Source organism: Camelus ferus, chromosome 4 (genome assembly GCF_009834535.1).
Source record: "Camelus ferus isolate YT-003-E chromosome 4, BCGSAC_Cfer_1.0, whole genome shotgun sequence".
NCBI lineage: Eukaryota > Metazoa > Chordata > Mammalia > Artiodactyla > Camelidae > Camelus > Camelus ferus.
The window spans coordinates 3,340,119-3,357,711 of record NC_045699.1 but is presented as its reverse complement, the minus strand read 5'-3'; the positions used below and the strand labels follow the sequence as shown (position 1 = coordinate 3,357,711).

Below are 17,593 nucleotides of genomic sequence, written 5' to 3'. Positions count from 1 at the left end.
GAGATGAAGGTATAAAAATGACATTCTTAGATGAAAATTTGTCCAAGTGAAAGTCGTCAAAAAGAAATGCTAAATAAAGGTCTTCAGATGGAAAGAAAACAATGCCAGAGGGAAACCTATAATAATAGGAACTAATGAAAAACAACCAAAATGGTAATAATCTGCATAAATGTATCAGACTATTCTTCTCTTAAGTTCTTTAAAATATGTTAAAAGGCAGAAAGTAAGAATTATAACAGTATCTGACTGGGTCATAATGTATGTGGAAGTAATACACATGATGACTATAACATGAAGAGATGAGAGTAAAGGGATCTATTTAGTATAAAGTTTTTACTTGAAGTGGCAAAAAAAAAAATTAATTCCAAGTAGACTGTGATCCCTAAAGAAACCAGCTATATATATAATATATATATACATACAATACATATTTAGATATAATATTTAATATATATATTTATATAATGTGTAAGAGACATAGAAAAAAATCAAATTAAAGTGTAATTTTTTTTAAATGTTCAAAGAATCCAGAAAAGACATGAAAGGAGAAAAAAGCAGAAAAAGACAGAGAGAATAAAAATAACTGCTAAATGGGTAGATCTCAATCCAAACATATCAACAATTACATTAAGTGAAAATAAATCATAGATCTAAATGTAAGAAGTAAAACTATAGAAAATTTCTAACTTTTGAAGGCAACATTCATAACCTGAGGTTGGGCAAAAAGTTCTCAGACATCACACCAAAAAGAAGAGCTTAAAAAAGAAAAAAAAAAGGTAAGCTGTGTTTTTGAAATGAAAACGTTTTGCTCTCTGAACGATACTGTTAAGTGAAAAGACAAGCTACAGAATGGGAGAAATATTTGGAAATTGCATATATGACAAAGGACTTATATGCAGAATATATAAAGAATTCCCAAAAGAACAGTGAGAAAATAAATAATGTAATAAAGCAATAAGTAATGAAGCAATAAGTAAAAGACTGGAATATAAACTTCACCAAAAAAAGAGGACTCGATGGCAATTAAGCACATGTAAAGACGCTCCCATTATTAACCATTAGGGAAATGAGATTATACTACACTCCTACTAGAATGGATAAGTCAAAAAATATATACATACCAAGTGTTAGGGAGCATGAAGAGCAAAAGGAACTCTCATATATTGCTGGTAGAAATGCAAAACTCGTACAACCTTCTGGAGAATGGTTTGGCAACTTCTTATAAAGAAAAACATACACTTACCATATGACCCAAAGGTCCCACTCCCAGGTATTCATCCTAGAGCAAAAGTCAGTAAACTCTCCTTAGAGGGTCAGACAGTAAATACATCAGGCTTGCAGTCTGCATGGTCCGTTACAATTACTTCACCCTGCCACTGTACCATGAAAGCAACTATAGACAACACATAAGGAATAGACAGGACTGTGTTTCAATAAAACTTCTTTTATAAAAATAGGCAGTTGGTCTGTGAATCAGATTTTGCCCATTCCTGCCTAAGAGAAATGAAAAGATATGTTCACACAAAACCCCCTACACAAATGTTTCCAGCACTTCTATTCATAATAGCAGAAAAACTAGAAAACAAAAGAGGTAACATAAAGAACTTTTGAGCAATGACCAGTCCTGACAGTGAGGTTGAAAGATCAACAGATGGGTTTAATAGCCCATTAGACACAATTTGAAGCAGTAATTATCCTCTACTGGAATATTCATCTAAGAAGATAATCTAGAATAGTTACACTGAAAAGCAACCATTAAAAAAATGAATATATGTATGTATGTGCATGACTGGGACATTGTGCCATACACCACAGATTGACACATTGTAATTAACTGTACTTCAAAAACAAACAAACAGATTCTTTAAAAAAAAAGAGAGAGAGACAGATTTGAAAATGAGACACATAGAACTATTATAAATAACAAGTACTGTCAGTGAAAATTAAAACTCAATGGATGGGGACTTAAGAGCAGATTAGTCAGAAAATGAAGAATAATTACTGAACCAAAATACAGATCTGAGGAACAATCAAGAATAAGCACAAATGAAAGACTTATATGCGGAGAAGTACAAAACACTGACTAAGGAAATTAAAGATGACTTAAAGAAATGGAAAGATACCCCATGTTCCTGGGTTGGAAGAATTAATATTGTTAAAATGGCCATACTACACAAAGCAATCTACAGATTTAATGTGATCCCTATCAAATTACCCAGGATATTTTTCACAGAACTATAACAAATAATCCTAAAATTTATATGGAATCACAAAAGCTCCAGAATTGCCACAGCATTACTGAAGAAAAAGCACAAAGCTGGAGGAATAACCCTCCTAGACTTCAGACAATACTATAGAGCTACAGGAATCAAAACAGCATGGTATTGGCACAAAACCAGAGATATGGATCAATGGAACAGAATAGAGAGCCCAGAAATGAACCCACAAACTTTTGGTCAATTAATCTTTGACAAAGGAGGCAAGAACACACAATGGAGTAAAGACAGTCTCTTCAGCAAATGGTGTTGAGAAACCTGGACAAATGCATGTAAATCAATGAAGTAAGAACACTCCCTCACATCGTACATAAAAATAAACTCAAAATGGCTTAAAGACCTAAACATAAGACACTATAAACCTTTTAGAAGAAAACATAGGCAAAACATTATCTGACAGAAATCTCAGCAATGTTCGCCTAGGGCAGTCTACCCGGGCAACAGAAATAAAAGCAAAAGTAAACAAATGGGACCTAATTAAACTTACAAACTTTTGCACAGGAAAGGAAACCATAAGCAAAACAAAAAACAAAAAACAAAAAATCTACAGAATGGGAGAAAATAAATGCAAAAGATGAGACTGACAAGGGCTTAATTTATAGAATATAAAAATACCTCGTACAACTTAATAAAAAAAAAACAAACAACCCAATCCAAAAATGGGCAGAAGACCTAAACAAGCAATTCTCCGATGAAGACATATAAATGGCCAATAGAAACAATGCTCAACATCACTAATTATCAGAGAAATGCAAATCAAAACTACAATAATGAGGTATCACTTCACACCAGTCAGAATGGCTGTCATTCAGAAGTCCATAAATGATAAATGCTAGAGAGTATGTGGAGAAAAGGGAACTCTGCTACACTGTTGGTGGGAATGCAGTTTGGTGTAGCCATTATGGAAAACAGTATGGAGATTCCTCAAAAGACTAAAAATAGACTTACCATATGATGCAGCAATCCTACTCCGGGGCATATATCCAGAGGGAACCTTAATTCAAAAAGACATATGCACCCCAATGTTCATAGCAGCACTATTTACAATAGCCAAGACATGGAGGTAACATGAATGTCCATCGACATCGATGACTGGATAAAGAAGTTGTGGTATATTTATACAATGGAATACTACTCAGCCATAAAAGATGCTAGAATAATGCCATTTGCAGCAACATGGATATCCCCAGAGAATGTCATTCTAAGTGAAATAAGCTAGAAAGAGAAAGAAAAATACCACATGATATCACTTACATGTGGAATCTAAAAAAGAAGACAAAAAAACTTACTTGCAAAACAGAAACAGACTCTCAGACATAGAGAACAAACTTGTGGTTACCGAGGAGGGACGGGGAGGGGATAAACTGGGAGTTAGAGACTTGCAGATATTAATTGATACATTTATAATAGATAAACAATAACTTCATGTTTATAGTGCAGGGAACTATATTCGATTTCTTGTATTAACTCATGACAAAAAAGAATATGAAAACGAATATATGAATGTTCATGTATGACTGAGGCATTGTGCTGTACATCAGAAACTGACACAACATTGTAAACTGACTATACTTGTTATATATATATATTCTTTTATATATAAAAGATATACATTCTTTTATATATAAAAGAATATATATATATTCTTTTTTTGTGTGTGTGTATGTATATATATATACATACACACACACAAAAAAAAGAATAAACACAAAAATATGAAGAGATAGAAAACATAAAGGAAGGGCAAGATGCCTGCAGAGGAAAAAAGATAATATGTCCCAAATTCCAGAATGAGAGTCAAGAGAAAATCAAGAAAGAGTTCCACTTATATTAAAGATGTAAAAAGCTGCTGAGAAGACCACTCTCAATCTAACGTCAAGGAAAAGTCTGACTAATCTATAAAATCTTAAACTTTCTTGACCCAATAAAAGCCCTAAAGTTATAAGGCAACCAAGTAAATTAAAATTTTTCTCCCTCAAAGGAGAAACAGGACACATAAACTACTTACATGGTTAAACGTAGGGGAGGGAAGCAGCCACCATACAAGTGGGTAACAAGAAAGCAACTCAAATTTCAACAAATTCTTAAAGGACAAATGTAGGGTAGGGTGTCATTTTGGAACAGACAGGAACCCCAGACACAAAGGGACTCTCCCAGAAAGACTGGAGTCATGGCAGGAGCCCACAGAGAGCTCCCCGCAGTGGCACAGGTATGAAGAAGACGTGATTAGCTGCTGCTAAAACAAAAAGCCAGAATTCTCCTCTGGTAGGAAGCAAAAGCCCTAAGCTCCTAAAGAAGTAGCAGCAAAGCAATGGGAGAAAAAAAAATCTCTTGCAAGGGAGGACGAGGAGTCAAACCGAGTCTGATTCTGGGAGGGGGGGAGAAAATACTTCTGATACCAGAAGAAAGATCCACTGCTTTGGGAAGAGGGGCAGAAGCTAAATCCCTCTGCTCCATGGGAGGGGTAGGAAACCCTGTGGGCGCAGGATCCTACACTAAAACCAAGCATAACCCTGCTACCATGGTGGGGTGTCCAAGAGAGGGGCAAGGAGCTCTCTCCCACTCAAGACCAACCCCAGATTCAGGCTGAGTCTGGCTGCACTGGGGAACAGGAGCAGGAACAGTGGGTTCCACAGGACCCGCCCGATACTAAGGATGGACCATGGAAACACAGAACTCCCTTTGCTCCCACCATGAGCCTAGCACCAAGTAACAAGCATCTACATCTACTGCTGGGGGAGTGTCTAGTGCAGTGAAGAGTGCAGTGTAATTCTGTTCTGAGATACAGATGTGTAGGGACTGATAAAAGCTGAGAGTGAGGCTGAAATGCTGACGAAAGCCCTCCAGGTACCCAAACTCCATTCTACCCACAAGGAAGAACTAAATTTGAATTTGAACTCACTGCTGGAAGAATCTGAAGCCTTTGGTGCCTGAAGTTAAGAAAGAAACAAAAGTCCCACACCTATAGCTCAACTTGCTGACTAGCTTGAATTAAACTGCATACTAACAGCCTGATAAAAGACTGTGCTCATTTCTGGGCATAAATACTATATGTTTCAGTGTCTACTGTTTCTCCACACAGTGTCCATCAGTCACTAAAAAATTATGAGATACAAAAATTTAAGAAAAAACAACCTGTTGTAAACCAATCACCAGAATTGGACTCAAAGATGATTCAAATGTTAGTAACATTAGACAGGGACTTTAAAGTAACTATGATTAAAAATCATAGAGACACAAATAGGAATGGAATAGAGAAGAAAATGGGGATTTATTGTTTAATGGGTATAGAGTTTCAGTTTTACAAGATGAAAAGAGTTATGGAGACAGATGATGATGGTTGTATAACATTATGAATGTATTTAACACCACTGAATTCTACACTTACAATTGGTTAGAAGGTAAATTTTATGTTATATATATTTTATCACAATTTTTTTAAATTGGGAGGAAAAAAGGAGCTAGTACAAAGGAAAACAAAATAGTCTTCTATCTTGAATGTGGTGGTGGGTTCACGAAGCTATATATGTAATAAAATTGCATAGAACACAAACACACACACACACACACACACACAAGTGCTTGCACAACTGATAAAATTTGTGAAAGCTCCCTAGATATTATGAAGATCAATTTTCTGATTTTGATAGTATACTATAGTTATGCAAGATGTTACCATCGTCAGAGGCTGGAGGAAGGGTGTATGAAATCTCCTTGTATACTGTTTTTGTTTTTTGCAACTTCCTGTAAGTCTACAATTATTTGCAAATTGAAAGCTTAAAAATGTGTATGTGTAAGAATAGATGAAATAAGATTAGCAAAATACTGATAACTGATGATGTAGCCTAATGGGTAGTGGCAGGTTAATTATACTATTATTTTACATATCCACTTGTCCTCCACTTTTCCAAAGTTTGATTCACACCACTTCACTTTTACGAAAGATCTATATTAATACCTCTTTTCGCTAGTTAAAAAGAAGTCTGAAAAGATCTTTCACTTTTAGTTTTTAAAAAAGCAAAAAGTGAAAATAGTGTTCAAGTTGTGTTTAGCAGCAAGCCGTCACAGAAGCACACACGGAGCAGCTAGAGTGGTACCACCAAGCTCCTTTCCCAGAAACTACACTCAGCATCTCAGCATCAAGCCACCATAGCTTTGAACTGTGTCTGTAAGCATCTGTGCTGTATCTTGATTTATTTTGTGCATCCATCAGCAAAATGTGTCCTGAGGTAATTGCTTCTTCACGTTACACCATTCTGGCTTACAAAGGAATTTCATAGGAATGCTCTATTTTTGAGCAACAGGGAAAACTTACATTTGAAAATTTCCATAAGAAAATATAAAAGAAAAAAAAACTGATTAATAGGTTATAAGATCTAGTAAAAAGAAAAAACTTGGACAACATGCATGAACAAATGGCGAATTTCAGCAGAGAGAAAAATTAAGAATCAAACAAAAACACTAGAAATAAAAAATATTACACTGGAGATGAAGAATTTCTTCAGCGGGCTCACTGGCAGACTGGACCTCAGCTGAGGGAAGAATCTGTAAACTGGAAGATAGGGTAACAGAACTTATCCAAACTGAAATTCAAAGAAAAAAAAAAAGAGTGAAAGAAATAGAACAGAGTATCCAAACACTGAGACAATATATCAAATGTTCTAACATACGTGTAATCAGAGTTAGAGAAGAAAGAGAACAGGACAGAAAAAGCATCTGAAAGATATGGTTGGGAATTTTCACATAAACATACACTAGAAATAGCAGAAACTGTTGAAAAGCAAAATTAATAGAAGGTGAAAGCATCTGAAAAATCACACATACACAAAAACAATATAGCAGATCTATACCCTCCAGGGGACACGGGAAGGATTTCTTTAAAGATGTGAAGGAAAAACTAATGTTAACCCAACTGTCAATGGTCAAAAACACATTCCTGGTTTTCCTCCCATCTCTCAGTTTTCTAATTCCTTTGCAGGATCCTTCAGTTCTATTCAGCAGTATATTTTAGAATCCTTTAAGGTTCAGTTCCAGTCCTTCTTCTATTTTCACCCTATATTCTCTCCATACTCATTACTGCTCAAAGTTTTTACTTTATCCACTGGCAGATCACTCCAATGTTTATATTTCCTACCTACACCTCTTCTTAGCTGTTTACTTCTTTTTACTTCAGTGTTTCAAAGGTACTCATGTTCAATATGTCCAAACTGAAGACACAATCTCGCCTGACGTGGTACTTTTCCAACTTTTCTTATCTCAACAAACGCAGTCACCACCAGCAAGCAGGTTCTGACTTTGGACAGTTGACTTGGGACAGGAGTCACTATCTGTCATTGACTCCTGACCCCTCTTATTCCATCAACATCATGCCTATTCAATTATACTTCCTGAATATCCCCTAAATCCATCTAGCTCTCTGTCTCAACTACCATTATTCTAGTCCAAACTACACACCTGTTTCCCTGAACTGTTTCAATGGGCTAGTCACTGACCCCCCAATATCTAATTCTATATCCCTTAAATCTCTTCTCCTTCCAGCATGAGGAATAATTCTTTCCAGAATGTCACACTTCTGCCTTCCTTAGGCTCAGTTTAAAACCTTTCAGTGCTTCATGTTGGTCTTAGGACTATGATCAAACTCCTTATACTTAAATCCATAGTGTGACCTTACGTATGTTGCTAGTCTTGTCTTCTACCACACTCTCCTGCTCTCATCCTCCCCTAGCCACTCTGGTCTCCTGGCCATTGCTCACAGTTGCCATGCTCCCCTCTACCACAGTGTCTGTGTATAAGCTATTCTGTCTAGAACCTCTCTGTTAGTGTATCCCTGCTCATTTTGCAGATATCAGCTCAAGTTTCAGGAAAGTATTTTATGTTCTCCCCAAAAGTCAAATTCCTGATGGATGCTTCAACAGCATTGTGTAACTCTTTCTGTAGCAATTATCACAGCCATAATTTTAGATTTATTTCTGCGATTATTTAATATCTGACATCTCTTCTAGTCTATAAATTCCATGAAAATCCAGGACTACATCTGTTTTTGCTGACATTTTAATTTTAATGCTTATCACATGGTAGATGTATAATAAACTTTAATTGAATGAATGACAGATACAGAGAATATTAAATGTAAGTCACAATAATGGTGCTATGCTGTCAAAAATATTTTGGTATCTACTGATCAAGGAAAAAGAACAGGTAAACTTAAAGTTGTAAAGTGAAACAATCCCTTAAAAAAAAAGTAAAGTATCTTACCTAGACACAAATTCACTTAATTCTGAATAATCGGTGGGCTCCATTATTATGCTGAGGTCAGTAATCATTGAAGATACACTCTCCTTATTCTAAAATAAGGACAAAAATACTTTTTTGTATCAAAGCACAGTCAACTTTTAAATAAAATACAAAGACAAAAAACTACTTTGAAAAAACAAGGTGAAATGTCACCCAAAAATAGGAAAAACTAACCAAGAAAGGGAAATGCAAACATGAGTTACTTCTTATAAGAATGAAATCAGACCCTCAATCCATACTAAAAACCAAAATGAACTCCAAACAATTACTTACTTACATATAAAACACCAAAATCATAGGAAGAAATATAGACATTTAACTGATTACTAAGTTAGAAAGAACTTTCTAGACAAACAATAACAAAAATAAATAAATAAGCAAGTAAAAATAATGGATGACATTTAACCTGTAACATCATTCTGACAATGCGTAACTTAAAATATTTATATTCTCTGTCCCAGAACTTTGAATTCTAAGACTCTATCATAAAGTAATGAGAAATGAAGACAAAGACTAATGGCTCCTTAATACAAAAAAGCCAAAAACAACTCTGTATTCAAATTCAGGTTTTCTCCTTCCCTCTAGTCAAGTTTCTTCTATTACATATTACCTATAATTTCTCTTTCACTTTTTTCTTATTTTTGGAAAAATCATATATTGACTCTTCATTGTCCTCCAGATTTTCCTTCTTTTCCTTCTTTTCAGTTGCACTTTTAGGCAATTTTTTTCAAGTCTATACTCCTGGCTACTTTAATTTTCAGCACTATAATCATTTTCTCTCTCTCTCTTTTTAAATTGAAACATAGTTTATATCGTGTCAATTTCTGGTGTACAGCATAATGTTTCAGTCATACATATATATACATATCTTTGTTTTCATATTCTTTTTCATCATAGGTTACTACAAGATATTGAATATAGTTGCCTGTGCTATACAGAAGAAACTTGTTTATCTGTTTTATATTCAGCACTATAATCATTTAATTCTTTCTTCCTTTCTCTAAGCTCTCGTTCCTTCTTATTCAGTCTTCTTTGAATGCTTTCATTTGAGAGTCCAAGAAGTCATAATGTAGCATGTTCCTGTATTTCCTGGATTAATTCTTTAAAACTGTATTTATCTCCATTTTCTAATTCCTTTTGAGGCAAGGATCCTAAATGATGATGAACAAACTCTGTATCATCTTTATGCTCTGAACTCTGCGGATCTTATTTGTTACCAGGATTAGATCTAGCAATTTCTAGTATTTTCTAAGGGGATATAGGGTGAGTGGATACTGCTTGACTCTTCCCCATTAGTCTGGACACTGACTGTCTATATTTTGAGTTGCTGGAGAAATGGATATTAATGGCTTATAATTTGTTTAGATTTTCAGCTACTCAAGAACATAGTGAGAATTGTTAGGAGCAGCTGTAGATAAAGTAGGCTGTCAGTACACATCTACCACCATATCTAACCAAGAACAAATTCCAGGGACACTTAGAACTCAATAATGAAAAGACAAATAACCTAATTAAAAACTGAGCATCTCAACAGACATTTCGTCAGGGATGATTTACAAATGGCCAATAAACTTATGAAAAGATGTTCAACATCACTAGTCATAATCTGGTACTTTCATCTAACCCAGTAATTCTATACCTACACATATACAAGAAAAATAAAAATGTATGTCCACTTAAAAACTTAACAACCTGACTTCAAAGATCCTGCCTGAATTTCAACAGCACATTCCTTTCTACCACAGTCAATTTAACCTAGGCCCGCATATGTCATTTTTCTCTACAACTTGTGGGTAGAGACATTCAAGAAAAGGGTCCTGTTAATTTCACAAAAATTTACATACTGCTCATGAAGCAGCCTCTATCAGACTGTAGTGTTTTCTATCATTTGGGTTTGAATGTCACCACATCAGGTAAATTTTCTTTGGAGTCTGTGATATGAGACACTCTTTTCAAAAATTTCTCTTGAGGTATAATTGACATATAACACTATTAGTTTCAGGTGTTCAAAATCATTATTCCATATTTGTCTATACTGCAAAATGATCACCACAATTGCTCTAGTTAATATATGTCTCCATATATAATTACAAAAATTGTGTTTTTTTGTGATGAGAACTTTGAAGATTTACTCTCTTAGCAACTTTTAAAAATGCAATTAACTACAGTTGCTATACTGTACATTAGATCCTCATAACTTATTTATTTCATCTCTGGAGGTTTGTACCTTTTGACTGCCTTCAACCATTTCCCCCATCTCCTCTCCCTGGAAACCACCAATCTATTCTCTTTTGTTTAGGTTGTTTCTTAGATTCCACATATAAGTGACATCATACAATTATTTCTCTGTCTTACTTCACTTAGCATAATGCTCTCAAGGTCCATCCATGTTGTCACAAATGACACTATTTCACTCATTTTATGGCTGAATAATATTCCATTATATATACAGACTATAATTTTCTTTATCCATTTGCCCATCAATGGACCCTTTGGTTGTTTCCATGCCTTGGCTATTGTAAATAATGCTGCAATGAACATGGGGGTGCATATATCTTTTCGAGTTAGTGTTTTTGTTTCCTTGGATAAATACCAAGTTGAATTGCTGGATCATAGAGTAGCTATTTATTTTTTATTGAAGTATAGTTGATTTACAATGTTGTGATAATTTCTGGAGCATAGCATAGTGATTATTATACATATATATATATATGTTCTTTTGCATACTTTTTCACTATAGGTTATGACAAGCTATTGAATATACTTCTGTGTGCTATGCAGTAGGACCTTGTTGTTTATTTTATATATAGTTCTTAGTATTTGCAAATTTCCCAAGTCCTGATTTATCACCTCCTCTTTTCCCTTGGTAACGAAAAGTTTGTTTTCTATGTCTGTGAATCTGTTTCCGTTTTATAAATAAGTTCTGTTTTGTAAATAAATTTGTCTTTTTTTAGATTCCACATAAAAGTAATATATGATTTTAGTCTATCTTATTTCAGTTAGTAGGATAATCTCTAGATCCATCCATGATGCTGCAACTGGCATTATTTCATTCTTTTTTATGGCTGAGTAGTGTTCCATTGAATACACACACACACACACACACACACACACACACACACACACACACACACACACAGCACATCTTTATCCAGTCATCTGTCAATGGACATTTAGGTTGCTTCCATGTCTTAGTTGCAGTAAATGGTGCTGCTATGAACAGTGGGGGTGTATATGTCTTTTTGAATTAGAATTTCCTCCAGATATATGCCCAGGAGTGGGATTGCTGGGTCATATGGTAAGCATATTTTTAGTTTTTTAAGGAATCTCCATACTGTTTTCCATAGTAGCTGTATCAAATTACACTCCCACCAAAAGTGCATAAGGGTTCCCTTTTCTCCACACTCTCTCCAGCATTTATCATCTGTGGACGTTTTAGCCCACATTTAAGTCCATTCTGACTGGTGTGAGGTGACTGTAGTTTTGATTTGCATTTCTTTGATAATTAGCAATACTGAACATCTTTTCACGTACCTGTTGGCCATCTGTATGTCTTCACTGGAGAAATGTCTGTTTAGGTGTTCTGCCCATGTTGTGACTGGGTTGTTTGGTTTTTTTGGTACTGAGTTGTATGAGATATTTGTATATTGTGGAAATTAAGCCTTCGTCAGCTGCATCGTTTGCAGGTATTTTCTCCCAGACTGTCTAATTTTGTTTACAATTTCCTTTCCTGTGCAAAAGCTTGTAAGTTTAATTAGGTCCCATTTGTCTATTTTTGCTTTTATTTCTAGTACCTTGATAGACTGACTTAGGAAAACATTGCTACAATTTATGTCAGAAAATGTTTTGCCTATGTTGTTTTCTAGGAGATTTATGGAATCCCGTCTTATGTTTACTTCTTTAAGCCATTCTGAGTTTATTTTTGTGTATGATGTGAGGGAGTGTTCCAACTTCATTGATTTACATGCAGCTGTCCAGGTTTCCTAAAGCCACTTGCCAGAGACTATCTTTCCTCCACTGTATATTCTTGGCTCCTTTGTCTAAGATTAATTAACCATAGGTATGTGGGTTTATTTCTGGGCTTTCTATTCTGTTCCATTGATCCATATGTCTGTTTTTGTCCTAATACCATGCTGTTTTGATTATTGTAGTTTTGTAGTATTGTCTGAAGTCTGGGAGCGTTATGCATCCAGCTTCATTCTTTTTCTTCAGTATTGCTTTGGCAATTCTGAATCTTTTGTGATTCCATATAAATTTTAGGATCATCTATTCTAGTTCTGTGAAAAATGTCCTGGGTAATTTGATAGAGATTGCATTAAATCTGTAGATTGCTTTGGACAGTCGGCCATTTTAACAAAATTAATTGTTCCAATCCAAGAGTACAGGGTATCTTTCCATTTCTTTAAATCATCTTTAATTTCCTTTATCAATGTTTTAGAGTTCTCAGCATATATGTCTTTCACCTCCTTGGTCAGGTTTATTCCTAAGTGGCATTCACCAGTGAAGTCATCTGGTCCTGGATTTTAGTTTGTTGGCAGGTTTTTAATTATTGATTCAATCTCATTAGTAATTGGTCTGTTGAGATTTTTCTGCTTCTTCCTGACTCAGTCTTGGAAGGTTGTTTCTAAGAGTTTATCCATTTCTTGGTACATAATTCTTCACAGTACTCTGTTATGATCCTTTGTATTCCTGTGGTAGCAGTTGTAGTATCTCCTCTTTCATTTCTGATTTTACCTTTTTTTTCTTAGTGAATCTAGCTAAAGGTTTGTCAATCTTGATTATCCTTTCAAAGAACCTGCTCTTGATTTCACTGATCTTTTCTAATGCGTTTTCAGTCTCTCATTTGTTTCTGTTCTGATTTATGGTATTCCTTTCCTCCTGATTAACCCTGGGCTTCACTTCTTTATCTTTACACCTCAGTTTCTTGAGGTATAAAGTTAGGCTTTTTATTTGAGATTTTTCTTGTTTCTTTAGGTAGGCATATATCACTATGTCTTCCCTTTCAGAACTGCTTTTACTGAAGGCTGTATGTTTTGGACTGTTGTATTTCCATTTTCATTAGTCTCAAGGTATTTCATTTTGCTTTGATTTCTTCTTTGATCCACTGATTGTTCAGTAGCATGATTTAATTTCCATATATTAGTGAATTTTCCATTATTCTTCTTGTAATTGATTTTTAGTCATATCATTGTGGTCGGAAAAGATGCCTGACATCATTTCAATCTACTTTTATATAAGATTTACATAGGTTAGTCTGGCCTATTCTGGAAAATGTCCCATATACCTATGAAAAGAATGCATATTCTGTTGCTTTTGGAAGCAATGTTCTGTATATATCTGTTAAGTCAACCTGGTCTAATGTGTTCTTTCAGGTCAATGTTTCCTTATTGTTTTTCTCCCTGGATGATCTAGCCATTGGTGTGTGATTTAAGGTCCCTTATTATTATTACATTGATGTTTATTTCTCCCTTTAGGTCTGTTAGTACCTACTTTACATACGTAGTTATTCCTTTGTTGTGTGCATAAATATTTGCAAATGTTATATCCTCTTGTTGAATTGACCCTTTTATCATTTGCCCTTCTGTCTCTTATTACAGTCTTTGTTTTAAAGAAGCATGTATTTTGTCTCATATAAGCATAGCTACCACAGATTTCTTTTGATTTTCATTTGCATGGAGTATAGTTTTCCATCCTTTTGCTTTCAGTCTGTGTGTGTCTTTAAATCTGAAGTGAGTCTCTTGAAGGCAGCATATAGATGGGTCTTGTTTTTTATTCATTTATCCACTCTATTTCTTTTGACTGTAGAATTTAGCCTATTTACATTTAAAGTAATTATTGACAGGTATGTACTTCATGCCACTTTGTTTGTTGTTTTCTGACTGTTCTGCAGTTCCTCTGTTTTCTTTTCTTGCTCTTTCTTTGTGGTTGAATGACTTTCTTTAGTGGTACTCTTATATTCATTTCTTATTACCTTTTTTGTATCTACTATAGGTTTTGGCTTTATAGTTACCATGAGGCTTAAATAACAATTTACATTTGTAACAGTCTATTTTAAGTTGATAACAACTGAAACACATTCTAGAGCTCTACATGTTTACTCTCCCTCCTCAACATTTTATGTTTTTGATTTTACATTTCTTTATCATGTATATCCCTTAACTAATTACTGTAGCTACAGTTACGTTTTACTACTTTTGTCTTTTAACCTTCACACTAGCTTTGTAAGTGATTAATTCAATGCCTACACTTTATATTTACCAGTGAGATTTATACTTTCATGTTTTCTTGGTACTAATTAGTGTCCTTTCTTTTCAACTTAAAGAAATCCCTTTAATATTTCTTATAAGGCTGGTTTACTGGTGATGAACATCTTTATCTTTTGCTTTTCTGCAAAACTTTTCTATCTCTGCTTTGATTCTGAGTAACTTTGCCAGGTTGATTATTCTTGGTTGGGACGATTTTTCTTTCAGCACCTTGGATACATTATGCTACTCTAGTCTGATCTGCAGTTTCTGCTGAAAAATCTCCTTAAAGTCTTTAGGGGATTCCCTTGTATATAACAAGTTGTTTTTCTCTTGCTGCTTTTAAGAGTCTCTCCTTGTCTTTAATTTTTGGTATTCTAATTTTAATGTGTCTTGGTGTGGGTCTTTTTGGGTTTTTCTCATCTGAAACTCTCTAAGGTTCCTGGATCTGGATAACTGTTTCTACAGTTTACGGAAGTTTTCTGCCATTATTTCTTTGAATGTGTTTTTGGATCATTTCTCTCTCTTCTCCTTCTGAGATTCCCATAATTAGTAGGCTTCATGTTAGTAAGCTTCATGTTGTCCCATAAATCCCTTAAGCTATCTTCACTTTTTTTCATTCTTTTTCCTTTTTGTTGCCTTGATTGGGTGAGTTCCTGTACCCTGCCTTTGAGTTCATAGATCCTTTCTCTTGTCTCATGTAGTCTGCTGTTGAACTTGTCTAGTGTATTTCCAGTTCAGTTATTGTATTCTTTAGCTCTGTGACTTCTGTTTGGAACTTTCTTACATTTTCTATATCTTTGTTGAAGTTCTCAATGTGTTCATCCATTTTTCTCCTAAGTTTGGTTAGCATCTTTTTGATCATTACATTGAACTCTTTCAGGTAAATTACTTAACTCTGTTTAAGGTTTTTTTCCTGATGCATTACCTTGTTCTTTCTTGCGTGGAACACATTTCTCTATTTAACTGTATTTGATTATCTATGTTGGTTTCCATGCATTAGCTGTAAGAGCCAGCTCTCCAGTCTTGAAGGAGAGGACATGTGTAGGATATGAACCTTATTCTTCAGCTCTGCCCTAGCTCTTGGTTGTCTCTGAAACCTCTGTGACTATCCAAGCCGTCAATTTTATTTTTTATAGCTCCCAGTGGTTGAAGTTGTGCCAAGACCAAATACTCTTAATTTTGAAATTTCCCTATTTTGAACCTTTTTTTAATTTTCTTAGGGCTTCAGGGAAAGTAGTTATGAAAATATACTTAGTCTGCCACTTTCCCCACAAACTGCCACCCATTTGATTTATTACACTGCATGTACTACAAATGCTGACACATGTTAATTTTCACATTTTTCCAACTCCTCACAAACTGTACAACAGTGTTACCAACACCAAACAGTAAATGTTGGGGGTAAGTTTGCATGTTCCAACCACGTCTGACAATAGGTGTGCCAACATGGGTAATCATTCAAACATTCTGGGTGTATTTTCCTGTAAAATAAGAAGGTTGAGCTAGATAAATCTCTAAGGATACTTTTGATTCCAACATTCAATTAATATGATTCTAGGTTGCTTTTCATTCTAACATTGTATTACTATGATTTTATTATAACAATATTCTATAAGTAAGGTAGTTTTATTATTTAGTTACTTTTTAATTTTCTGATAGCTAAACATCTCCCTCTAGTGGAAATTTTGTTTTTTAAAAACATTGTAGAACACAGAAAGTTGCTATTTCTTTAGCATTCCTTTTTTTCTGTCAGTCTCAACTATGAAAATCTGTTCAACATGTAAAATGGTGAAACTATTTTAGAAAGCAGTTTGGTACTATTAATCAGAATTTACAGGTACATCTCCTTTAACCTCGTAATTCTACTAGAGATATAGTTCTAAAAGTGTATTTACTCCAAGTAGGCCCAGAATACGTGACAGTTTACCATTAAATAATGAAAATCATAGAATTCGAAAGGTGCAGAGAGAAAGCAAGTGTTCTTTACATACCCTGGGAGAGCATATTCTTTCTGTAGCAAATTAAGTAAAACTGAGCAGTTCAAAAGCACCTACATACTTTCAAATGTTCACATGACAACTTAATGTCCCTTTAGAGATTCAGCAATGTTCTATGTCTTTCAAAGAATATAAATCATTCCCTTCCTTAGATTTTTTTTCCTGCACCCTCTAAGGCATATGGGACAGAAATTGCTAAAGTCCCCAATATCTGTACTTCTTCCTTGCACCAATTTTTTCACTGGCTGCATGGCCATGCATAATGAAGACTAAATTTCCAGCCTCCTTTGCATTAACTTATTGGCCATTAGAATGTACATGACAATGATGGATGGTACAGCTTCTGGAAAATGCAAGGTGTCTTTCTAAGGCAAGGGCGGGGTGACAGGGGAGGGGCTTGTTTGCCCAGCCCTTTCCTGATGTCTGAAATGCTAAAGTGATAACTGCCCCATGATTTGGAAGCTGCATGGGTGATGGCAGAGCCTGATTACAATGAAACCACCATACCAGCCCTTGAAAAGCTACCCTGAAATTTTGCCTAATCAATAGAGAAATAAACTTCTAGTACTTTGAGCCTTCCTTAAAGTTTTCTGTTATGTGAAGCTCAACTAATTCTAATTCACTCAGCATATGAGCTAATAGTGTAACTTAAGGCCATTACTAAATGGTTACAAAATTTCCAGTCATGCTTTGGTGGTATGAGCATCAGATTAGCTTAAAATACTGTTGACAGGGAAGTGATGTCCAGGCTGGTAACACTCACTACTGGCTGTAGGAGGTA

General features: G+C 34.8%; 1 protein-coding gene across 1 annotated transcript in view; it reads right to left on the bottom strand.

The window, feature by feature from the left end:
• Positions 1–17,593, bottom strand: part of CENPP (centromere protein P) — a 218,758-nt gene that overhangs the window by 177,045 nt on the left and 24,120 nt on the right. The window contains exon 4 of the mRNA XM_032477409.1: positions 8,532–8,620. Within this exon, the coding sequence (XP_032333300.1) occupies positions 8,532–8,620 (89 nt within the window). The remainder of the gene's footprint in view (positions 1–8,531; positions 8,621–17,593) is intronic.